The sequence below is a fragment of the Stylophora pistillata genome, chromosome 10 (genome assembly GCF_964205215.1).
Source record: "Stylophora pistillata chromosome 10, jaStyPist1.2, whole genome shotgun sequence".
NCBI lineage: Eukaryota > Metazoa > Cnidaria > Anthozoa > Scleractinia > Pocilloporidae > Stylophora > Stylophora pistillata.
The window spans coordinates 24,466,977-24,493,476 of NC_142528.1; the positions used below are offsets into that span (position 1 = coordinate 24,466,977).

The 26,500-nt window shown below is 40.7% G+C and overlaps 1 protein-coding gene and 1 pseudogene across 2 annotated transcripts; both read right to left on the reverse strand.

The window, feature by feature from the left end:
- Positions 1–696: 696 nt before the first annotated feature.
- Positions 697–14,931, reverse strand: LOC111321436 (uncharacterized). Its single transcript, XM_022924316.2, has 13 exons — positions 14,730–14,931; positions 12,988–13,348; positions 11,388–12,017; positions 10,439–10,651; positions 9,685–9,806; positions 9,423–9,580; positions 8,636–8,973; positions 7,757–7,998; positions 6,952–7,101; positions 5,809–5,985; positions 4,822–4,957; positions 2,248–2,574; positions 697–1,599 (listed from the first exon to the last, which is right to left on the reverse strand). The coding sequence occupies exons 1-13, from the start codon at positions 14,784–14,786 to the stop codon at positions 1,535–1,537; spliced, it is 2,976 nt and encodes a 991-aa protein (XP_022780051.2). The 5' UTR covers positions 14,787–14,931; the 3' UTR covers positions 697–1,534.
- A 686-nt stretch (positions 14,932–15,617) lies between these two features.
- LOC148722357 (uncharacterized) lies at positions 15,618–26,500 on the reverse strand (annotated as a pseudogene). Its single transcript, XR_015992162.1, has 11 exons — positions 25,505–26,500; positions 24,901–24,938; positions 24,415–24,435; positions 24,175–24,327; positions 23,219–23,340; positions 22,955–23,112; positions 22,158–22,508; positions 21,219–21,459; positions 20,394–20,542; positions 19,816–19,992; positions 15,618–15,750 (listed from the first exon to the last, which is right to left on the reverse strand). The product of XR_015992162.1 is annotated as an uncharacterized LOC148722357 (transcript).

A 26,500-nucleotide genomic window follows, 5' to 3' on the forward strand; every position in this document is an offset into this window, starting at 1 on the left:
GAAGAAATTCTTCATGCTACAAAATTTAGCTGCCAAAATCGTACTCAATATACCAAAAAATTCTTCTGCTATAAATGGGGCATTCGATCAGCTCGGCTGCGTGGGATAACTAGACGAAAAGGAGATTTCTTAGATTGATATTGTTTTATTATTTATTGTTTTAAACAGTTTAATTCACTGATATTTTCAATTTCATAATTTTAAAAACATTCATGATTACTGTACAACACTCGAGGTAGAAATAACATTTGTAAGCCCCCCGTGACGTCGCTCCTGGGGACAAAACTGTTTTATGTTTCAAAACGCTAATGATTTGAACATCATTTCTGCATTTCTGACATTTTAATCGATATGCTAATTTCTTTAATTTTCAACTACTTCGGTCTCTGTTAAAACTTTTCATTTTTCACTTTTTTGGCATTTTTATTATTTCTGTAATTGATTTTATACAGGGCCCACTGAAAACCCTACTTGTGATGTGGGCTCCCTGTTGAAATATTTTTATTACTGTGTTTTTATTACTATGCTATTATTAATTTTTTTTAATAAAGAAAACGTGTCCTGCTCTGTTCTAAAGGCCAAAATATGTTATTTACATCTGGAATCAATTTTAATTATGTTTCTATCAAAATAAACAGTTCTTTTCGTTAAAAAAAATAATTTATACCCTCCTCTTTTTACTATGTAAATTCGCAATGAAACAAGAATCTCTTTTTATTGGTGATCACGTGTACGTTCCCGATAGCCTTTTCGCGTTGAAAAAAACTAAAAGATATATTACAAGGAGAAGCTTGACGCTGAGAGGGAAAGTCCTAAACAAACGCTTATAACTTAAAATAAATTACGAACTTCCTTAGGTGTATGAATAGTAAAGCTATCAACTGAGAAGGCTCCCACAGTTCAATTCCAACAAATTTATGGCCATTTCGCTGACCGAGCATTCGTCTTGCATTTACTACCGAAACAGGTAGACGTGACTTAAAAGGTGGTAGCACAAAAGGCATACGCACGTAATAACATTCCTTCACATTTCTTTGCCCGCGATTTTGCTGTTTGTCGTCGTTTATCTGCTTTCGCTTAGTTATACATGATCCAGCTAAAAGTGTTCTATAATATTTCTTTTCAGCTAAAATCGAATCGATTATCGCTATCGTCTACGCTTTTACCACGGATATAAGACCTTCCTTGATTGTTCATAGAAAAGCTCGCCATCGTTTGATTCTCAGAAATGTGAAGGAATGCGATCACGTGTGCTTATGTTTGAGGCGTAAGAGATAGATCACGTGGGCTTAATTCGAATATGTTTCTCTGCAGTGGCAACTGTTTCGCGCGTCTCCGAAAAAAAACAGTCAACCTGTTTCGGTAATAATAGAAGCCAAGTCGCTAGAGGATTTACTAACAAAATTCGAGGGGAATTGATGTTTTAATTGGGCAACTGAGCCGGCATAAAAGGTATTTCCCTCCGGCAAATGTCTGTTATACATGTGGAAAACCTGCTCGTTCTGAGCCAACATGTACTGGAATTGTGGACTCTTCAAACTGTGGTCCAAGGACTTGCGGCGCTTTTTTGAACTGGAGCAGCAGCATCACACTCTACAACTTAAGAGGACAGAAAGTTGATTTAAAATTTACGCAACGAAAAGATGAAGTCCATTTATTTGCTCTTATTGTTTTTTTTTTTCTTGCCCCTCTCCTTTACTCCTTACACCTTACTCTTTTAGCATCATTTTTTTCCCGATGATTTGCTTTGACCTGCGCAACGGACTTCGCCGAGAAAGGAGGAAATGCTCGTGGTCTACTATTTTCATTAATTGTCATAAAGCCAAAAGCAATACAGCAGAAATACGCGTAACGAGAAAGGTTGCTGGTGTTATGGCCGAGTCCTTCTACATTATCCCATCGTAGTTGGAGGGAAATATTGGATCAAATTAGCCGACTAAAGGGATTTAAAATCCAAGGGTAAATTAAGTATTCTCTTCACTCCAAGTGAAGTGATTGGCTTCAAACGCAGGAATACACAAGCAGCCAAATCGCCACTAGTAGTTTTGAACTTATGAATAGTTGGAAAAATAGACGGTGCAGGGTTGTTGAACCAATCACGGAACAGTGTAAGCTACAACACTGCAATACCGTTGCAATCCCGGAGTATCTATGTCAGTCAATTAAAAATTCTTATTTTATTCCAAATGCAATCGAACCTGGAATAAAGATGATAATTGAAATACAATAATATTTTAGCGACCATACCTCCTCTTAACTTTTTCAAGGCTCCCGTGCAGCGTACCTCACGAAGAACATCACACAGTTTTTCGGTAGTAGCTTCCCCGCCTAAATGTTTTTTCCACTTCAGTAGACTTTGGTAAAACATCTCTTCCACCCCATATTCCCTATGATTCACGCACACATTTTCGATTTCCGGCTCACTGAGACCCAGTTTCCGCAGAACATCCTTCCATTTCAAACCGATTTCCCCGCGTATACAGTTGAAATGTTCTTCTGTTACTGGTTGTCTGTCACTGCCTAACGAGGCGATATCGTGGCTGAAATATTCTGTTTGATTGGTCTGGGAATCAGCTACAAAAAAAGTTAAAGCAATTTATCAGACAACAGTATCGCATTTCTCAGGAAAATGCTCAGGTAATTTCTTCACTTATTCACCCACATTAGTGGCGGAGAAAGTGGAGCTTTCACTGTATCATCAAGTCACGTCAATCCTCCCATGAGACTATAATCCCCTCAACTAAGCTGCAGTCCTCGAAAGAAATTTACAATTGAGTGTCTTTGGCTTGTTTTCCTTCATTCTTTGATTGGTTCAGAAAGTTCGTGCCACCTTCTCGACCAATCAGATTTAAAACTTGAATCAATCCCAACTTGTCTCGTTTTCCCGCGCTTTAGGCAGTTTGCTGGTTTTTACTTTGAGTTCTCATTGGCTCCTTGAGATACTAACCTGATTTCTGACTGTTAGTGAAGATTACTTTGGTTTTGGTTTCTCGATACAAAAAATAAAATGCACTCTAACTGTTCTCGTTAGGTTTTGGTGAGGGAATTGATCGAGCGAAGAGATTGAACATCGCTCCTAAACATTATTCCCGGCAAAGATTATTGCTATCTAATTGATGTTATATCAGTCGAGTTCCCGTTTACGTAGATCCCAGGAATACGATCTAGAAGTAAATTTTGTTCGAAAATCATCCTCAAAACATTTAGAAACACGAGAGAGACATTTATAGTCCTTCCAAGAAGACCACTCCTGTTTAATATGACTGAACTGAGAGTTTTCATGTAATATGTCAAAAACTCGGGCTTCGTGCTTCATCACGGGTTCCAAACACCTCGAAACAGATGAAACAATAAGGAATTATGTAGTGACATGTTTTCTCAAATCAAACAATGATAAATTATGCAGTGTTACATTTTTGCCCTTCACCGAAAAAACACGTTTACATGCATGATGAATTGTTGTTGTGTAGTTGGCGTCCGACCATGAGTGAAGAAGGGGCGTTGTTTGTAAGGTTTAGAGAGCCGAAAACCTTTTGCGAAGAAGGAGAGTTAGTGGAGAAAGCTCTTCCCTCTTCAACAAAGTATAAGAACAAGTGGGCCCTGTCAATCTTTGGTGAATTGCAATTTGCTCGGACGATAAAAGTGCCCGTTTTAGATCCAGGAGGCCTTTTCAAGGACTATGACTTACATAAGGTCGCGACGCTCTCTACAGGTATCGAAGAAATGGACGCGTTGAGTCTAAATTACTGGTTAAGCAAATTCATTATGGAAGTGGCCAAGAAGACCGGTGAGAGATATCCTGCGAAAACTATTTACGGACCCAATAAAAATCTCATTAAAATGCAAATGTTTGATCTCAGATGAAAAACATGTTTCATCTCAGATGAAAACCTGGTAGTGTTTCATCTGGTGTTTCATTGGGTATCAAGATTCATCCATGTGACCCAAATGGAGGTTATTTATGGGCTTTTGACTGCATGAATAACTAATGAGTTTAAAAAGTCTTAGGCACACATGAAAAGTGTTGTATGCAGAGGCAAGGGTCCGCTTCAACTAAACACATTTGCTCAGCATTCGATATTCTAGCTCTTTTCACATGCATTTCGAGAGGAAGTAATTCTTAGGAAATAGAAAAACAACCTTTACAAAAATATATTGACAAATAAGAAGAGAAAAGTAAATACGTGTACAGAGACCTACGAGACAAAATCTTACCAAATGCTGAGGGAATATACAAAACGCGTATCACTCGCGATCGTAGGAAAAAGGTTTACATCGAAGCGAAAAATAAAGCCCACGGAAAGGGGCGTAAAACATGATATAGAAAGGGCGGCGTGATTTACATACAGTGCCAGCATAATGATGCATGAATGGTACGCGAAATACTGACGAAAAGAATAAGCGTAAAATAACGGGCGCTAATAGTATAAGACTTATATGCGAGAATTAAAGAATATTAAAAATTCGCTACAACACAGTCATCAGCTTAATCATCTCTTACACTATTTTTTTTTTTTTTTTTTTTTTGCTCATTGTGAGAGCTCTTTTCCTCTGAATTTCGTTTAATCATAGTAATCAGAGTGACAAATCAGAAGAAAGAAAAATACCTGTAAGAGCCCGGCAATGAGAACTCAACTAAAGTCCAGCTAACTGCATAAAGCGCGGGAAAACGCGGAGCGACTGATTTCAAATCTTGCATCTGATTGGCTGAAAACGTGGCGTGAACTGTCTAGGCCAATCAAGGAGCGTATTAAAGGAAAATCAATGTAATCCCCTCAATTGAAAATTGCCATATTGTGAAAACCAATCGATGTTACTAACCCAATGAAGTTGTCGTTTCTTGGCTTCCATTGATCTCGTTCTCCTCTGGTATTATAATCGAAACTGAATCCGCCAACTCACCTCCGTTGGTAGGTGAGTCACTCCCAGAACTTGCGAAAATAATCTTTCGACCAGTCTGCGGATTGAGTAATAGGCAAAATAAAAAAATAGCCTCGGAGAGAAATTGACTCATAATTAAGTCCTAAGCCATCGTACTATTGCTACACGACTTCGGTACGATTCCTTTAGGTTTGCTTAAAAATCTATATATCTTATTAGACGTTTTGTTGGGTAGTGTGGCTGAGTATTTTTACGAGTTGTGCCGTATTTTGGCGAGCCCTTAGGGCGAGTCAAAATACCTGCACATGAAATTAGCAACCTGCACATGACAGTAGCAAAAACTGAATGAAACGAGGTAATGTGTAGTGATTGTGTCAACATTCGTTGGCCAGAAAGCGTTTAACAGGCCTAAGATGCCAAACCAGTCAACTCCGAGATATTTTGCGTTACTTCGAAAACGTTCCGATGCAGGATGATCAAAGTGAGATATGACGCAATCCTCGACCAATCAGAGCCCGTGAATCTCTCTGGTCATTGTTATACGATAGGAGTACGAATGTTCTGCGATTTGAAGATGATTATTGCAGGACTGGGAAACGAATTGGGAGCAAATTTTGTGGACTGTGGTACTAATAATATAGAAACAGAACTAGTAAAATGGTTTACGACTGGGTTACAAACTTCATGGACTTGGGCACAAACGCTACTAGAGGTTCACGAATGTAAGACCATTACTACGCGATTGTTTTATGACCTCTGGGCCCAGTTATTCGAAGGGCGGAAAAAGTTATCCCATATGGATAAATCGCTATCCAACGGATAAGTGTTAACAAAACGTACTGTGCTATCCACCGGATAGAGATTTCTCTAGTGGATAGAGTTATCCATCCTTCGAACAGCCGGGACCTGTACGATAATGTACTTAACCTGTCTTGGTGTAAAGCATGGGTAAAGATAAATTGAATACTCCGTGGCACTGCCTTCCTGTTTAAATCTAACATAGCAGGAAAATTCTTCCAAGCCTGGACGTACTGGTTTAACCGCAAAATCACATGCGTCTTTTGCACGGAATCCATTACGATAAGCGGTTTCGTAGTCGTATCTCTACAAAGAGAGGATATAACGAATTACCTGGTATGCAAACTACTTAGTAGAAGGAAAGAAAAGTGAAGCATCCAAGTGTTTCTTTGATACATCAATAGACCCTTTCAAGGTTAACGCCGCCATTTTGCCGGGGGTGCAAAACTGCTGGGGCGAACGCAAAATGTACAGTGAATGTATCGGAAAAGTTGAGAAAATGATGCTCGATAATTTTAGGAAGGTTGACATCGCGCAATTTCTATGAATTACAAACTAAACATACCAGACCTACCAGTTTACCGATCAAATTTTAGAAATGAAATCTCGCGAAAAAAGCTGCAAATTAAGATTTTCATTTTCCATGTATTTGTCTCTAAAATCAAACCGCCGTTTCCGGGAAAATTTAAAAGCATTTGTATGAAAAACTAAAAATAAGATTTCTCACTTCACAGCGAGCCTGAACCCTTCACATTTAATCGGCAACATCTTTTTCTAGGAATCTTTACTTCGTAATTCATAGAAATTGCAGAATGTCAACCTTCCTCAAATTATCGAGCATCAATCTCCAGACTTTTTCCATACATTCACTGTACATTTTGCGCTCGCTCCAGCAGTTTAGCACCCCCGGCAAAATGGCGGCGTTAACCTTGAAAGGGTCTATTCTTTCTCACTCTCCAACACCTTGGCCAACTACGCGCATAATTTTATAACTGAGGTCATGGGAAAACATTTCGCAGCAATTTTTGGTTACGATGAATTGTACGAAAGATGACACGTTAAGCAGCATTAGGCATTTGTTGTGGGTGAAGCGGGTGGGGGGGGGGGGGGAATTCAAGAGTTAAAAGAAAATCTAAGAAGGCGACATGCAATAATTTTCAATGTCCAGCGGTTATATCACAGGGTTCGTTTGCATTACATGTTCAGATATTTTAGCCATTATTATTATTATTATTATTATTATTATTATTATTATTATTATCTGCTCAATACCTGTTCACTGGGAGTCTTGTCCAGTTCCCAACCGTCTTGAAGATCAGTGAGCTTCACGATAACATCTTTTTCGTCGTCGTTCATCTTAAACGGTTTCTCCCTTGATGGTTTCGAGTTGGGAAAAGACTCTTTCTCCTGTTCTTTCACTCGCTTGTCAAATAAGAATCGAACCACATGGATTACCATTTAGGGAGGGTCTCGATGGGGTGATGGCTTTAATTACGGCTTATGGTGAATATTTTAGCCATTTTACGGCTGAATGTTGATATCATCCATTTTTGTCACCAGTTAATATTTGTCAGTTCTTACTCCTAAAGGCTAATTTTTTGGGCCATTTTACAGCTATCGGCTAAACCCATTGAGACCCTCTTTAAGATGTTACAAAACAAATCTCAACACAAGTATTAATCCAAATATAACAGAGTAACAAGTAGTACAAAGTGCACTCAACCCAAGTTTCCCTCCTTCACACGACCCGACCCAGGTCTCCTGCATTTTTCGCTCGCCGCTGCTGTCGCGCCGTTGACTATTTTATTCCGTTTTACCAACTGATCACCGGCCTGGAACAGGCTAGCCACAAAGAGTTTTCCGACAATTCTGAAAACACTGGAAATATGGTAGATGGATGCCTCAGATGTCGATTTTTAAAGGGGTTATGAATTTCTCACTGCAAAGCATTATTTCCTAATAAGTAACGCAACTGGGGAGGGGGGAGGGTAAACGCCCCTGCACCGTTCCCCTAGATCCGCCCTCTGAGTTAATTATGCTACTGAGCATTTTTCTGACCACTCGGTTTACGACATACCTTCTTTGAATCTTCATTGTCACTGTAAATGTAGAAGCGTAGGTAAATGTGTTCGCTTCTTGAGTCATGTTTGCTGTAGTACACTCTCCCTCTTTTCCTCTTCGTTCCGCCACAAGCAAAAACGCTCCATATGGAAAATGTTGTTGTCTTGATTTGAATAGAGTTCTTCTTTACCGTAAACCATGCTTTGGATCGGCAATTTTTTTCTGATGCTGGAGGAACTTTCTCCCACTTTAGCGGCCCTTGAAAATGATTCATGAGACAATGTCTTTAGGGACCAGTCATTATTTGTGGTGGAGGGGCGGGGGGGGGAAGCGAAAGATTTGAGGGGTATCTCATGGTTCTCAGAGGGAGGAGGGGGACATTCGTCGCCAACGGAGCATAAAAAGGGGTGGATGGGTTGTAGAAAATTGACTGCCCATGAGAAAGGATCATACTAATGATGTTTAGATGTCTGCACGGGCTAGCTCCAAGGTATCTATATTCAAAGTTTACGTGGCGTGACTCTGCTTATGACCTCAGGGACTCGAAAAATAAGCTTAATGTTCCACTACCGCGCACTAATTATTACAGAAAAAGCTTTAGCTACAATGGCGCCACATTATGGAACAGTTTACCACGCGATATAAGGAACACAGAGTCTCTGGGGTTATTTAAACGTAAGATCAATGACATTTTTAAAGTCTAACACACGGCATTCACGGAAAACAGCTTTAGTGTTATAGTGTGTAGTTTTAATTTTAAATATCTTAGCGTATGTGATAGGTATTTTTATAGGCTGATGAATTGATCGTGTCTAAATAAAGATTACAATACAATACATGTGCGCATAAAAGCACTTTTGATGAAAAGTGCTTTTGCATGGCGATTTATAGTTACCTTGAGAGGATGGCTCACATCTGTAAACCCTTATCCAGTCTTTCCTGACCTCGTCCAAGCACAGATCATGTGGAACAGTGATTTCCACCGGCTTGAGCAAGGTTAGGCCGTGAGGTCCACACTCGATAACGGGGGAAATTAGTCTTCCTTCGGGCATTTCCGAGATATCCTGCAACAGGGTAGAATCATACTTGGGCACGCGAAAGAAAAAGGGCTGTTCTCTTCCCTCGGGAACAGCTCCACTCCCTACAGTGATAACTACATCAGAGTCCGGCGCGGAAAGCTTTCCACCAGAGCTGTCGAACTTGGCCTGTGCTTCCGTTATGTATCTAGGCGACCTGTGGGTAAAGGGATCGATTTTTATTTGGTAATATGGTGGAAACTGTGATTTGGACCTATTATGAGGAGACTATCTGTTTAAATCAACCTCAACGACGAGACAACCTAGGGTAAAACTGTACCTACAAAGGAAACAAAGGAGTAAATTTCTAAAGAAACTATAGTGCTGCGCCTGTGGGGGTATTGCGAGATAATTTGGTTTTATCAATTGAGTTTATGATGTAGAATTGCCACCAGCAAGAGATTCCAAAACATTTCTAGCGTTAGCTATAGCAAAGTAGTAGCTTTCATCATATATTGTAGCAAGTCGTCAGAATCTAAGGATAAACGAGAAGCCAAGTCCACTTCACTCCTTTATCGATTCAATTATGTGCCCCAGAAAAAAAACAAAACAAAAACTAAAACAAAAAATAAAATGAACTGAATCAGCACTCGCTTCCCCACCTACCTAGTGCCAGGCTCATCAAATTGCAAGGAGTGATGAACATCTGCGACCACAAGATTACTTTCAGAGCTTGGCAAAATGTACTGAATTGGGTTGGAAGTTGGTAAAGTATCTTCTGTTTCATCTTCCTCGGTGTACTTTGATCTTGTGCAGGCCTCGGTCTATCAGTTAGATAAGCGAAGGCTAAGTTTTGAAAATTACCGCAATGAAATGCCAACAAAGGTAAGGAAGGGCAATATTGAGGGCGAACCCACGATCACGATACCTGTTCCGTGTAAACTCCTGAAGCGCTTGACATAGAAGCCCTATTACAACACTCCGACGATTGCCCACAGCGTGGAGGGCGTCTACAGTCAACGTTTGGACGAGGACAATTGAAGGAACACTCTGCAGGCAAAGAGACTTAACTGTGCTGCGTTTGTGGCGGAAAGATTTATAGATATTAACTAAAATACATCAAAACTACATCCATAAACAAAATTTTTATTCATATATTTAACGACAACTTCCTTAAATATAAGTAAACTTTTCCATACTCGAGCACAATCTACTCATTACCATGCCTTACGTCTTTAGCATATCCTGGAGCAATAGGAGAGGGTATGAGTGGAAATCTCAGGGGTGAAAGGGTCCTTCATTAGCCCCTTAGAATCATTTGGAAGTATATTAGGTTTTTGCAATTATTATCATTAAAAATGATTACTTTTGACTTCAGTTTCGGATGTCTTTTTATCCATTGCACACAAAAGTTCATGCGCATGCACAACATAATTTGCTGTAAATAAAAAATGAAGAAATCCCTTCAAGCTGGCTGGATTTTCGGCTGATAATGTCTTTAGCTACGAGATTGTCCTTAAAATTTCATATTCGCCTTCGAAGCCTCGTCTCATTTCTCAGCCGTGCACATTATCAGCCGACATGCAAGCCACCCGAAGGGATTTATTCAATAAGTAACTAAATTCCTCAGCCGGGTGAAATATATTGTGCACAGTCTGCTACAAGACATCCAGACCTTTTACCTTTGGTTTTCTTTGGATGCTTCCATCGCTTGAGGAATAAAATTATCATCGCAAGACCGGCAACGGAAACCAATGCTGCTACTATCCAAAGCGAGTGTCGAGAATATTGAAGCACACCTCCGTCAGGTTTAGAGTCTGACGCCCGGACTTCCTCTGTTGGAAGGGGGATGTCCACTTCTACATGTCCCTTTTTGCTGGTGACCACCAATGTTGCTGTGTCAGTATCCAAAAAAACAAAAACCGAAAAAGACCGTCAAAAATAGCCTAAATTATCAGAGATATTGAAATATCCCAAGACAAGGTCGAGATAGCAAACTTAACGTTCGGCATAACTGTATGCTCAAAAAAGCGCGCAAATGTTCTTAACATTAGTCGTTTTTTTTTTTATCCCAGTGTATCTGGTTTCCTAAGCAAAATTTCCGACCAGCTTTTCACTTCCCCTTCGAGCATCTGAAGAAATGCGCAAAGAACTTCTTTGTGAACTTTCATCACCGTCAACTGAAGCCAGGAAGAAAATCGATAACCCCCCTCCCCCCTCCCCCACGCCTTAGTGCCTCCCTTAGAGACTCGGGAGACAACGTCATCCAACCACCCTGGGGCGGATCCAGGAATTTTTGTTAGGAGGGAGGTGCTAGCTTTGATTCAGAAAACAAATTTTTTTTGTAACCATTGGGTCCTATAGACTGAAAAGGAATAGGAAACTCATTTAGGCGTCATTATTTTCTAATACTTCGTGTTGAATAGTAACTTACGATCCCGTCGTTGCGATAATTTTGTCGTCGAACAAGTAGTAAAAATACCCAAACATGTCTGATGGGGTGGAGATCAGAAACCCCCGGACCCTCCTCCTGGATATGTCAGGGGGAGCTAAGGAGGGGATAATGGTAGTCACAGCAGCTAGATATTTACACGGAAAAAACTGAGGAGGACAAAGTCAGCTTAACCTTACCCATCTTCCACCTGATACTATGATGGTGATAGGATTTTGAGCTATGTTCGTCATCCATTCCGTGGTTGTTGATGTACCCGGTCTTGACGCGCTCCGAAGGTGAAACGGGCGATGTTACACCCATTGTCGTTGCATCTGTCCTGTTCTGACGAATGTTTCGCGGTGTGCGACTAGGACTGTTCCCATCATCTCCTTGTACTCCAAAATTTGTTGATGTTTCAAAGGGGGAATCGGATTTTTCTGTCGGGCGTGATGGAGGTCGCCGTTTGGAAGGAATATCGGTTTGGAGCACAGGGCCCATGATTTCTCCCGCGGGGGGAGTAATTGAATTCTTGACGCTCCGTGAAGACGATGGTGAGCTATGAATAGCAGAACTGACCAAAACTGTACCTTGGTCTACTGTACCAGTGGACTTTGCTGCGAAGAATACGCTCGAAGGTGTTGGATTCAGAGAGAGTATTGCGGATACAAAGATGCTAGCGTTGACATGTTTCTCGACAAACGCGAGTTTATGCTGAGTCTTGGGGTTCTTTCTGCCATTTTCCCAGGGGTTTATCTCCTCTTTTATAACTACAAAAGGGTCTTTAGGCTTTTCTTTTACCTTGTTATCGATGCCAACATCATAACCAGCTAATAGGAAAAGGAAAAGCATTAAAAGACACAATTGGCGTGTAGCAAGTCTCATGCCTCAATTTGCCTTACCCAAACTCCACAATGTCAAACATTCAAATACCTAAGAAGTGTCCTAATGCTTTACAACTTAAAAATTAATATTTTAGCATTCCAACTTTTCACGTGTGTCTGAAGAATCGTGCAACAAAGAGTTTATTTACCGATTCTTTGTTACTTGATATAGTCGATCCTTCTCTGCATGCTGGTGGACACCTCTCGGAGAAAGACACAACATAACACCCTTACTGGGTAACGATCAGTTCGAAGTTTTAACTTCCCCTGGGTAACCCATAGGCATTTAACTGTCGTCCGTGCCCGTGGGGGTGGGGAATTTGAACCTTGCCTGGCTGGGATAGGGAGTTGAACCTGAAATGTGAAGTCCCTCCAGCATAATACACCTACGAAGGTATTTAAAAGAAAAGAAATCACTTTGGCGAGCGAACAAGGTCTGTAGGTTTTTGTAGCTTGATCAATGTGTAGAAAGTCACAGCCGCTGATCTTGGTACAGCATTTGTACACAATCAGGCTCGGGAAGGAGAGGGAAGTTAGTTGAGACTTCGAACTGATAAATGCTTTCGTTACATCCCACAAACGACAACACCTTTGAGGGCGAAGCGAATACTTTTTCAAGGGGCCCGTTCTCGAAAGTCCCGGTAACTCAACGGGCCCGAAGTTATGTTTTAAAATCAAAATTTAAAGGATAGGAGAGCAGGTTCTGGCTCCCAAACCAGTCCTTTTTGTTTCTTTAGCTGGTAAAACTTTTGAAATCCCCTTCTTGAATGGAAACAGAACAGCTTTACGGGCCCGTTAAGTTACCAGGACTTTCAACAAACGGGCCCCTGATCTCTTGGTTACCGTTTATGTAACACTTGACAACAAAATAGAACCAAAAAGTCGTTCTGATTTTGAAAAGAACTTTAACTGTTACCTTTAAATCCACAATCATTTTTTAGGTAATCGCTAAACCAGCCCTCGGAAACGGGGCACTTCACGCAATCAGTGTCTCTCCTCTTTTCACAAGGCCTGAACACGCCGAAGCCTAAAGGACATTTTCTGCATTTCACACAAACGGTATTCGACGTTGAATTACAAGGATGGGACTCGAATTCATTGTAAGCACATCTGGCGCAGCGCTTGCATGTTCCTCGGCGAGAAGGCTTATCAGAGTATGTTCCATCCGGGCACTTTTCACACCGTGACTCTCCATATTGAGAGCAGAGTGTGAAAGATCCTGCTGGGCATTTCTTGCAGGATGGACTGGACAGCTGGGAATTACTACCGCTCAGCGACTGTAAGAAGATAGAAGGGAACAATAACAAAGAAACCAGTTTTATCGGATTAAACTTTTTTCCTTGAAAAAAAAAAAACAAAACAAAACAAAAAAAGGAAACAAAAAGGGCTCATTAAGGGGGAGGGGGTGGGGTACGAGAGGCGCCTCAATGTTTATGCCTGCTTAGCTGGCTTCTGGGATCGAAAAGGAAAACAACAGTTTTGAATTCTGTTGGTAGCTTGGATTGTTGTATCGATTCTTATCCATTAGAAAATGATTTAAAATGGATAACAATATTTAAACTTCGCATAATTGCACTCAGGAAATACGATCCCACTCTTTATACTAAATAATAACAACTTTCCTTAGAGATGAATAAAGTCAGTTTAATTTTGAAGCACTATCATTGTTAGCTAAAGCAGTTGCAGATAACATATTGCAACAGCTAGAGGGCGCAAGTACCGAGCGTCTGGTCAAAACAGTCGGAAACAATAACGTGATATTTGCCCTTCCGCTTGCTTCAGGTATCAAAGATGTCGCTTTTATTTGCTAGCTTATCCTGGCTTAGATCATTTGTTCAGTTAATCACGGTTTTTATCGGGTGATTACCACAGTAGTCATACTTAAACTTCATAGAATATACGTTTGCTTATAGATGGCGAAGATCTTTCGTGGAAATCGTCACTAGCTTGCGATGCTTATTACTAAGAAATTCAGGAAGTTGTTGTCGAGCAATGACCCCTTGTCTTCTCCTTCGATTTCTATTTTAAAAGTGCCTACTCATCTAAGAATAATAAAAACTTTCTTGTTGACAAATGCAAAAATTCAAAACGTTTTTGAAAATGTCTTAATTAGGGTAGCAACTTTTTAAGTATTAGCCACAGTAAAAGGAATCAGTTATATTTTGTGTAAACGATTTGCCAGCGTCATTGAGCATGTGCTTATCGCGTGACTTGTGGCGCGCCACCGCGGTAGTTGAAGAACATTTCTCTTCGATTTTGTTAACCGCTGTGGTCATTTTCACACGTGCCAAACGGGCAAAATTGCTATCCTAGTGACATGACACCGAAGAATCCATTTTAATTTTAAGCTTGTCGGAATCAATCGATTGGAATGGAAAGATTTACTCCTACAAAGCATGTAAATAAGTTTCTGTGGTTCCGATACCGTCCTTAAAAAATTAAGTTTGTTTGTGGTCTTGTCAGTTTGATTCCTAATCCAAACGAAATAATTGGAGCTTGTGGACAATTAAGGTCAGATATCCAGAACAGTTATGGCGATTCTGTCCTTGAAAGCGCCCGCTATAAATATAAATTATGCAGTTCTTACTGGTGTCACAAACAGTCCTAATATACACATCAAACAACATTTACAATGAAGAGATGTCAGGGATTACTTACACTGCTTGTGTTGATTCCTAGAATCGTGAAAGCGAAAAAAAGCACCTCATACACCATCGTAGAGATTGCACGACGAGCAGTGACGCTTTCTTGAATTTAGTAGACCCTTCTCAAATTTAATCCTTAAGTATTCGGGTTTTTCCCAAACGTTTTCATTTTCGTATTCTTTTCACAGTATATTGCCATAGCGATTGGCTGTAATCTGGCGAAGATTATTACATGTAGTGGTATTTTGAAACGCGTACTAACGCATTCCTCGTGTGACACCTTTTTTTTTTTTCTTTTTGGCCCTTTATTTTTTTAGGTTGGGAGAGGCGTCTGAAGTCTGTTTTAAATTTAAGCTTACTGCAATGATTTCAGTATCAAGCATCCACTTCACTAAAATACCGGAAAAAAATATCTAACTCCATCACTTTTCACATGAGACTGAGATTGTTTCTAGGACTTTTTGTTTGTTCGCTCGTCTTCGATAAGGGCTTGTTTGAAAAAAAATCATATTTGAGCGGTGTCAAAGACCTTTGGCTATAATCACCTGGGAGGGAGGGGATGCTGCAGCATCATTTGTTTAAAATTGTACTCCATAGCCGTCTTAAAGAAAAAAAAAAAAAAAAAGTTGCCCCCACCCCTCCCCCAGCCATCATGCTCCCATTGCAAGGTGACATCACTTTGTTTAAGAAATAATGGACGGCGGCCAAAATAAACTCCCTGCAGTGTGCAACTGAAATACTTCTCAAAAATTTCTGAGTCCATTGTTTATCATTATTCCTGAAAATATGGGCCGACGTAAGCGGAAAAAGTTAATGCGCACAAACAAAGTAATAGAATGTTAGCTGAGATCAGTTTTCTCTCGCATTTCATCCGTGATTCAAGTGACAGCTTTTCCTTTGTCCTGTGTATGTCCATATATGGCTGGTCCGAACATTACAAAACACCATCAACTTTATTTTGGGACTATCTTGAGCAACTTGCGTTTCTGGAAGACGTTGAACGTGCACCTCCTTGGCTGCCTTTAACCACTGATCTGTCAAGATAGATTTCATGCGTTTGCTTACACTCGTATTAAGTGTTCTTCTTGTTGGTAAGGTTTTATCTTTCTTGTTCGTAGGTCAGTTCTTGACATATTCTATATTCTTATAGATAACACCAACTGCTGTACTCAATTGAAAATCCCATCAGAATGTCATTTTCTGTGTGGAGTTGGTAGCCAATCTTTCTGGTCAACAACAAGATGGAAATGTACCCATAAATACTATGCCAAGGTGGCAACATGCAAAGTTCAGAATAAAATCAGTAAGTACAAATTTATCTGATCATTGGCAAAGATGGGTTGTGCAAAAGAGTCTTGGAAAGGAACTTAGTAATGGACATTTTGACAACCTGACAGGAAGTAAGTGACAAAACATCAGGATTGCTCTCACTTGAACATGCAATCATAGCACACTATTTCCTCTTATAACATAAACACATAAAGCATGTGCTCTGATTGGTCAATTCAGTGTCTACTGCTTGCCCATGGGTATACACTGCTGACATGAGCAAATTTTTTTAAGTAAACAAATGTTTCACAAGAAATTGTCTTTAATGTTTTAAAACAAATGGAAAAAATCATAGTGTACACTATTGAGTTATGGATACTCAAGACCTAGAGTCGCTCTTGGCTGTGGCCTTCAAGCGATTCTTACCCTTCTTTTATACTTAGCAACCTCCCAACTGCAGCCATAACTCAATAGTGTACACTGAGATGGTTACCATTTGTTAATTATCCCTGGGCTCAAACAATTCATTGTGCATTTAGAATCACCAATTTATTCCTTTTGCATTTTCTTTTTAATCAGATTATGTGAAACTGTTTGGCCAAGAACTGACTCAATCGTAAGTTTCATTTTACAGTTATACGTGACAGTACACAAAATAGTGTCTATAACCTGGCTGATTTCTGTTGGGTATTGTAGTTCGTATTAAGAAAGATTTAGTAATACATAGACAGGTAAAAACAAGCGATATAATATCCCGACGTTTTGGCGACTTCATGATGACATTATCAAGGGTACAAATGAAAATAAAATTAACAAATGTGAGTTCAAGAGTTACAACTAATTTGCGTAGGGGAGGTAGCTACACAAATACTTTAGCACGGATAGAATCCGTTTGCACGTTCAAACTCAGTGTTAATTGTTTGATGTAAAGCATCTCATTGACACGACAATCGAATTTGTTCATGCACTTCTTGAGAACTTTGAAACAGCTAAGAAGGTCCTCAGGGACAGCACCTGCGTGGTCGTTGTCGTAGTGCTTGCATACTGAAGATGACGTGCTCTTATAGCATACTGAAGATGACGTGCTCTTATAGCCATAAGAGCACGTCATCTCCAGTACACAAGCACTACGACAACGACCACGCAGGTGCTGTCCCTGAGGACCTTCTTAGCTGTTTCAAAGTTCTCAAGAAGTGCATGAACAAATTCGATTGTCTTGTCAACGAGATGCTTTACATCAAACAATTAACACCGAGTTTGAACGTGCAAACAGATTCTATCCGTGTTAAAGTATTTGTGTAGCTACCTCCCCTATGCAAATTACTTGTAACTCTTGAACTCGCATTTGTTAATTTTATTTTCATTTGTACCCTTGATAATGGCGTCATGAAGTCGCCGAAACGTCGGGATATTATATCGCTCGTTTTTACCTGTCTATGTATTTGCTTCACAACTAATATATATACAAATGAATAAAGAGGGTAAGTTTCTAAAGAAACTGTGGTGCTGCGTCGGTGGCGGTAACAAGGTAATTTGGTAATATCAACTCGGTTGAAATTGTAAATCGGCCACCGTAAAGAGTTAAAAAGCTGACGTTTCGAGCGTTAGCTCTTCGTCAGAACGAATAGACGAATTGTGGGCTGTGTGTGGGTTTATATGCAGAAAGTGAAGCTACGCTACTGGTGGGAGCATGGCGACGAGAAAAACACGAGTAAATTAGTAGAATGAAAAGCGTTCGTTGATACCTGTAGGATTAAGACTGCCGATTTGAAAGATAAACTTTTGTTCGAGAGTTTTGCGGCTTTTCGAGCTACCTAAATGTAAGGAAAGACCGCAGATGGCCATATGTTGCTTAGAATGATTAGGTAGGTTAAAGTATCATCACTACATAAACGACGAAGTCTTAGTCTTTCTAAGACTTCGTCGTTTATGTAGTGATGACTCTGATTTTTTTCACAAAGTAGAGTCCATGTGCCAGTTTTTTGAAAAAACGTGGTTACCCTGTTTCTTTCGTTCAAGCGGGTCACCACCATGCCCAACTTAGTGATCGACAGTCAACACTACAAACGTCACAGAAGGAAAATTCCGACCGCAATCCATTTACCCTCACATTTCATCCTCACAACCACTCAATGAAATCCATTATTCTTAAAAACTTTAAATTACTTCAAAACGATCCAGAGACTAGCACTATCTTTTCGCAACCTCCACTCATTTCATTCAAACGCGACAAAAACATAGACAATTTTTTGGTCAGAAGTTCGTTACAAACTAATGACCAACCCAATGATACCCTTAAGTAGGTATCAACGAACGCTTTTCATTCTACTAATTTATTCGTGTCTTTCTCGTCGCCATGCTCCCACCAATAGCGTAGCTTCACTTTCTGCATATAAACCCACACACAGCCCACAATTCCTCCATTCGCTCTGACGAAGGGCTAACGCTCGAAACGTCAGCTTTTTAACTCTTTACGGTGGCCGATTTACAATTTCAACTTAGCTGATATTACCAAATTACCTTGTTGCCCCCACCGACGCAGCACCACAGTTTCTTTAGAAACTCACCCCCTTTATTCATTTGTCTAATAAGATATATATATATATATATTTATGAAGCCAATCTAAAGAAATCGTACCGAAGTCGTGTAGCAATAGTACGATGGCTTAAGACTAAGTATAGGTAATCACATGATTTCGAGTGCAATCAGTGGAAAAAATAAGCACGAGTAAATATTTTCAAAGACTAACAAAATTGCATGAGCCCGTAGGGCGAGTGCAATTTGTGGTCTTTGAAAAAATTTACAAGTGCTTATTTATTCCAAATTGCACGAGAAAATCATGTGATTATGTATTAATAATATACATGAAAAAATACGAGGTAGCTTCTCATAACTACGCAGAAGAAAAGCGCGCGCATCAGGTGCAAAAATAATTTATTCAAACCCTGCAAGTGACATTGACCTTGACATTGACATTGACCAATCATTCTGACCAATCAGAATGTCTGGTTTGTTTCTTTCTTTGAATTAACTGAATTAACCCTCTTCTGCACTGAATTAACTCTCTTCTGCACTGAATTAACTGAAAACTGCATTCATCTCAACCAATCAGAACTTAGAAATTTTTTCATGTATATTATTAATTATTTAATTATCTTATCTCGTCAAAATACCTGCACATGACATTGGCAACCTGCACATGACAGCAGCAAAAACTGAATGAAACGAGGCAATGTATAGTGATGGTGTCAACGTTCGTTGGCCAGAAAGCGTTTAACAGGCCTAAGATGCTGGACAATAAGCCAATTGCGACCAGTCAAATCCGAAATATTCTGCTTTATATCAAAAACGTTATGGTATGACGCAATCCTCGACCAATCAGAGCCCGTGAATCTCTCTAGTCATCTGAGCAATTGCAGTATATTGTTATACGATAGGAGTACGAAAGTTCAGCGATTTGATGATGATTATTACACGACTGGGAAACGAATTGGGAGCGAAGTTTGTACGACTGTGGTACTAATAGTATAGAAACAGAACAAGTAAAATTATTTACGACTGGGTTACAAACTTCATACGACTAGGGCACAAACGCTATTACGCTATTAGAGGCTCACGAGTTTAAGACCATTGCTACGCGAGTTTTTATGACTTCTGGGCCCAGTTATAAATTCGAAGAGCGGAAAACGCTATCCAATGTGGATAAATCGCTATCCAGCGGATAAGTGTTAACAAAACGTACTGTGCTATCCACCGGATAGAGATTTCTTCAGTGGATAGAATTATCCATCGTTCGAACAGCCGGGTCGTGTACGATAGTGTACTTCACCTGTCGTGGCGTAAAGCATGGGTAAAGATAAATTGAATGCTCCGTGGGACTGCCTTCCTGATTAAATTTAACATTGCAGGAAAATTCGTCCACCCCTGGACGTGTTGGTTTAACCGCAAAATCACACGCGTCTTTTGCACGGAATCCATTGCAATATGCGGTTTCGTAATCGTATCTCTACAAAGAGAGGATATAACGAATTACCTGGTGTGCAAACTAATTTTAAAAATATAAGGAAACAAAAGTGAAGCATAGAAGTGTTTCGTTGATATATGAATTCTTTCTCACTCTCCAACACCTTGGCCAACTACGCACATAATGTTATAACTGACGTCATGGGAAAACATTCCGAAACAATTTTTTGTTAGAATGAATTGTCATGGTACGAAAGATGACACGTTTAGTAGCATTAGGCATTTGTTGTGGGTGGAGGGTGGGGGGAAGGGGGGAGGAAGCCCTCCAGAATTCCAGAGTTAAAGGAAAATCTAAGAAGGCGACATGTAATAATTTTCAATGTCCACCGGTTATCAACAAGTCATAGGGTCCGTTTGCATTACGAGTTCAGATCTGCTCAATACCTGTTCACCGGGAGTCTTGTCCAGTTCCCAACCGTCTTGAAGATCAGTGAGCTTCACGATAACATCTTTTGCGTCGTCGTTCATCTTAAACGGTTCTCCCTTGATGAGTTCGAGTTGGGAAAAGACTCTTTCTCCTGCTCTATCACTCGCTTGTCAAATAAGAATCGAACCACGAGGATTACCATTTAAGTAGGGTCTCGATGGGGTGATAGTTTTTACGGCTTACGGTGAATAATTTAGCCATTGTACGGCAAAAGGTTGATATCATTCCATTTTGGTCACCAGAAACTTTTTTACGGTTAACTTTTTTTTACGACTATGGGTTAAAATTTGCCAATTCTTACGCCTAACGGCTAAATTTTTTGGCCGTTTTACAGCTATCGGCTAACCCCATTAAGACCCTCTTTGAGATGTTATAAAACAAATCTCGGTACAACTATTAATCCAAATATAACAGAGTAACAAGTGGTACAAAGTCCACTCGACCCAAACCCCCTCCTTCACAAGACCGACCCAAGTCTCCTGCATTTTTCGCTCGCCGCTGCTATCGCGCCGTTGACTATTTTGCTCCGTTTAACTGACTGATCGCCGGCCTGGAACAGGCCAGCAACAAAGAGTTTTCTGAAAATTTTGGAAACACTGGGACCCTAATCATGTCGAGTCTTTAGAGGGGTTATGAATTTATCATTGCAAAGCATTATTTCTTAAGTAATGCAACTGAGCGGGGGTAAGAGGGTAAACACCCCTGCACCGCTCCCCCAGATCCGTCCCCTGAATTCATTATACTACTGACCATTTTAGCTGACCACTCGGTTTGCGACATACCTTCTTTGAATCCCCGTTGTCACTGTAAATGTAGAAGCGTAGGTAGATGTGTTCGCTTCTCGTGTTATGTTTGCTGAAGTACACTCTCGCTCTTTTCCTCTTCGTTCCGCCACAAGCAAACACGCTCCATATGGGAAATGTTGTTGTCTTGATTTGGATAGAGTTTTTCTTTACCGTAAACTCTGCTTTGGATCGGCAATTTTTTTCTGATGCTGAAGGAACTTTCTCTCACTTTAGGGGCCTTTAATGATTCATGAGACAATGTCTTTAGGGACCAGTCACGATTTATAGTGGAGGGGCGGGGGCGGAAGATTTGGGGGGTATCACATGGTTTTCAGAGGAAGGAGAGGGGTAATTCGTCGCCTCAACGGAGTATGAAAAGGGGGGGATGGGTTGTAGAAAATTGACTGCCCGTGAGGGAGGATCATACGAATATCATAGAGCCTTCTGGAGGGATCTCCAACCCCCCCCTGCTCTGCTCAAGTGATGAAATACGAAATGATTAAATGACGTTGTAGCTACCACAAATGCGAGAACATGCTGATGCAAGTATATAAAGATCCCGGAAAAATTCTTTCCTAAATTATTAAACCATGACAATAATTTTTATATGCTCTGGTCAAATGAGTTGAACTAGCTACTGGTTGTCCGTAGATGAGCTTAAAATCTGCTCGTTGTATCTGTTCAAACCTCACCATCGCAAAAAGTTGAAAATTTAGGAGGTGTTCCCATACCCCAAATTCGAATCGACTTTTTACGTTCTCAGGCTGACAAGATTGAGTGACAAATCAATTCGGCCATATTGTTTGCTTATTATTGCGTTCTTATTGGTCCATTGCCCAAATTCCGTTTTGTGATGGGTTCTGTGCTGTATAACGCCCCTGTGCCACTGCTATGTGCGCATAAAAGCACTTTTGATGAAAAGTGCGTTTGCATAGCGATTTATAGTTACCTTGAGAAGACGGATCACATCTGTAAACCCTTATCGAATCCTTTCTGACCTCGTCCAAGCACAGACCATGTGGAACAGTGATTTCCACCGGCTTCAGCAAGGTAAGGCCGTGAGGTCCACACTCGATAACGGGGGAAATTAGTCTTCCCTCCGTCATTTCCGGGATATCGTGCAACAGGGTAGAATCATACTTGGGCACACGAAAGAAAAAAAGCTGTTCTCTTCCCTTGGGAACTGCTCCACTCCCTACAGTGATAACTACATCAGAGTCCGGCGCGGAAAGCTTTCCACCAGAGCTGTCGAACTTGGCCTGTGCTTCCGTTATGTATCTAGGCGACCTGTGAGTAAAGGGATCGATTATTTTTTGGTAATATGGTGGAAACTACGATTTGGACCTCTTAAGAGGAGACAATGTGTTTAAATCGACCTCAGCGACAAGACAACCCTGGTAAAACTGACCTTACAAATGAAAAAGGGGACTAAATTTCTAAAGAAACTATAATGCTGCCCCTGTGGGGGCGTTGCAAGATAATCTGGTTTTATCAATTGAGTTTATGATGTGGATTTGCCACCAGCAAGAGATACCAAAATATTTCTAGCGTTAGCTATAACGAAGTAGTGGCTTTCATCACACTGTAGCAGGTCGTCAGAATCTAAGGATAAAACAAGAAGCTAAGTCCACTCTATTCCTTTATCGATTCAATCATGTGCTCCAGAAAAAAAGACCAAAAAAAAAAAAAAAACATTAAAATAATCCGGAACCAGCACTCGCTTCCCCACCTACCTAGTGCCAGGCCCATCAAGTTGCAAGGCACGATGAACATCTACAACCACAAGATTACTTTCAGAGCTTGGCAAAATGCACTGATTTGGGTTGGAAGTTGGTAAAGTATCTTCTGTTTCATCGTCCTCGGTGTACTTGGATCTTGTGGAGGCCTCGGTCTATCAGTTAGATAAGCGAAGGTTAAGTTTTGAAAATTGCCGCAATGAAATGCCAACAAAGTTAAGGAATATTGCAATATTGTGGACGAAACCACGATCATCATACCCGTTCCTTTAAAGCTCCTGTGGCGCTTGATATAGGAACACCATCAGGACTTTCCGACGATGACACACAGCGTGGAGGGCGTCTGCAGTTAACGTTTGAATGAGGACAAGTGAAGGAACACCCTGCACGCAAAAGATATTACTGTGCTACATTTGTGGCGGAAATATTTTTAGATATTGGCTAACTACATCCATATAAGCCGCTCTCATAACCTCTACTACTGTAAATGGGGGAGATTCAAACTCGTTCCCAGGGGGCGGGAGGATCAGAGACCCTGGGAACGAGGTTGGGGGAGATTCCCCTTACAATCAGAAAAAAGAGTCCCTTTTTTCCCTCTACACAAAATGACAAAGAGAACTGCATCCCTCGGGTTTTGTGAACAACGTTCTTAAATATAAGTAGACTTTTCCATACTCGACCACAATCGTACTTCTACTCATTACCATGCCCTGCGTCTTTAGCATCCCGGAGCAATAGGAGAGGGTGTGAGTAGAAATCTCAGGGGTAAAGGGGTCACGGGTGGTCCTTCATTAGCTCCTTAGAATAATTTGGAAGTATGTTAGGTTTTTGCCATTATTATCATTAAAAATTATTACTTTCGACTTCAGATTCGGATGTCTTTTTATCCATTGCACACTAATGCTCATGCGCATGCACAACATAATTTGCAATTGCTGTAAACGCCCGTTACGAAAATTAATGGGAGGATTATAAAATGAATAAATCCCTTCAAGCTGGCAGGATTTTCGGCTGATAATGTCCTTAGCTACGAGATTGTCTTCAAAATTTTACATTTGCCTTCGAAGCCTCGCCTCACTTCACGGGCAATATCTCAGCCGTGGACATTATCAGCCGACGTGCAAGCCACCTGAAGGGGTTTATTTAATAAATATCTAAATTCCTCAGCCAGGTGAAGTATTATGCATAGTCTGCTACAAGACATCTAGACCTTTTACCTTTGGTTTTCTTTAGATACCTCAATCGCTTGAGGGCTAAACCCGCAAGAAAAACAACGGAAACGAAAGCTCCTACTATCCACAGCCAGTGTCGAGAATGGTGAGACACAGCCCGGTTAAGTTCGATCATAGTCTGAGGCCTGGGGCCCGTTTCTCGAAAGTCCGGTAACTTAACGAACCCAAAACCATGTTTTAAAATCCAAATTTAAAGGATAAGAAAGCAGGTTCGGGCACCCAAACCAGTCCTTTTTGTTTCTTTAGCTAATAGTTTTGTTGTATCATTTTCAAAACTTTTTAAATCCACATCTTGAATGAAAACAGAACAGCTTTACGGGCCCGTTAAGTTACCGGGACTTTCGAGAAACGGGCCCCTGGACTTCCTTTGTTGGGAGTTCTTCATTTGCCCTTCGAACAGCTGAAGAAATGCGCCATGAACTTCTTTGTGAACTTTCATCACCATCAACTGGAGCAACAAAAACAAACAAAAGCAACAAAACAACAAACTTTATTCTTATTCGGATTACAGACATACATGACTGAAAATTCTTATTACAAAAATACATAATTAAGATGGTTTGCCCCGCAATTAGCTTAGAAGCTAGTCGCGGCGGCGAAAGACAAGAACATGATTAAAATAACAAGTTATGGAAGAATAATAATAGATAAGGCAACCCTTGTTAATACAAAAAAAAAACCTTGCAGATTTCAACTAGAGATAAATAAAACACAGAAGTTGGGAGATCAAATTAACACTTTCGTATCTTCTTGTTACCCGTCATACTGAATGGTCTTCTGAATATTGGGCTTAGGATATAAGAGGAAATTGTGAATTGAGTTCGGTGCACTCGAAAGCACGTCCGCACAGCTCATGCGGAGCCAGGAAGAACATCGATAACCCTCCTTCCCCCTTCCCCCCTCCCCCCCACCTCCCCACGCCTTAGTGCCTCCCTTAGAGACTCAGGAGACAACCACCTTAGGGCGGATCCAGGAATTTTGTTAGGAGGGAGATCTCAGCTTAATCTTTGATTCAGAAAACAAATTTTTTTTCACTTTAGGGTCCCATAGACTAAATAGGAAAAGGAAACTCTTTTACACGTCATTTTGATACTTCGCGTTCAGTAATAACATGCTATCCTGTCGTTGCAATAATTTTGTTGTCGGACAGTTAGTTAAAATACCCTAACATATCTGATGGAGGGGGGATCGGAAACCCCGCACCCTCCTCCTGGGTATGTCAGGGGAGCTAAGGAGGGAATATTGGTAGTCACAGCAGCTAGATATTTAAATAGAAGAAACCGAGGAGGACAAAGTCAGCTTAGCCTTACCTAGCTTTCGCTTGGTACTACGATGGTGATAGGATTCTGTGCTATGTTCGTCATCCATTCCGTGGTTGTTGATGTACCCGGCCTTGACGCGCTCCGAAGGTGAAACGGGCGACGTTCCACCCATTGTCGTTGCATCTATTCTGTTCCGACGAATGTTTCGCGGTTTACGACTAGGAATGTTCCCATCATCTCCTTGCACTCCAAACTTTGTTGGTGTTTTAAGGGAGGAATCGGATTTTTCTGTCGGGCGAGATGAAGGTCGACGAGTGGAAGGAATATCCGTACGGAGCGTAGGGCCGATGATTTCTCCCGCGGGGGGAGTAACTGACCTCTCGACGCTCCGTGAGGACGATAGTGAGCTATAAATAACAATACTGACCAAAACTGTTCCTTGGTCTACTGGGCTAGTGGACTTCGTCGAGAAGAATGCAGTTGAAGGTGTTGGATCGGCAGAAGGAATCGCGGATACAAAGATGCTAGTGTTGACATGTTTCCCGATAAACGCAAGTTTATGCTGAGTCTTGGGGTTCTTTTTGCCATCTTCCCAGGAATTAATCTCCCCTTTTACAACTATAATAGGGTCGTTAGGCTTTTCTTTTTCCTTGATATCTGTGTGAACAAAGTGACCTGCTAAATAGGAAAAGGAAAAAGCGACACAATCGAAGGGTATCATATCTCATGCCTCCATTTGCTTCACTCAAACTCCACAATGTCAAACATTCAAATACTTAAGAAGTATCCTAACGCTTTGCCACAAAAAAATTGATACTTTAGCTCTCCAACTTTTCACGTGTGTCTGAAAAATCGTGCAACAAAGATTTTAGTGGATTCTTTTATCACCACATAGCTGTTTCTTGATATAGTCGATCCTCCTCTGGTGAACACGTCCCGTAGGAAGACACAACCAAACAGCCCTACTAGATAACGATCAGTTTGAAGTTTCAACATCCCCCTGAGCAACCCACAGGTATTTGACTATCATCCGTACCAGTGAGAGTGGG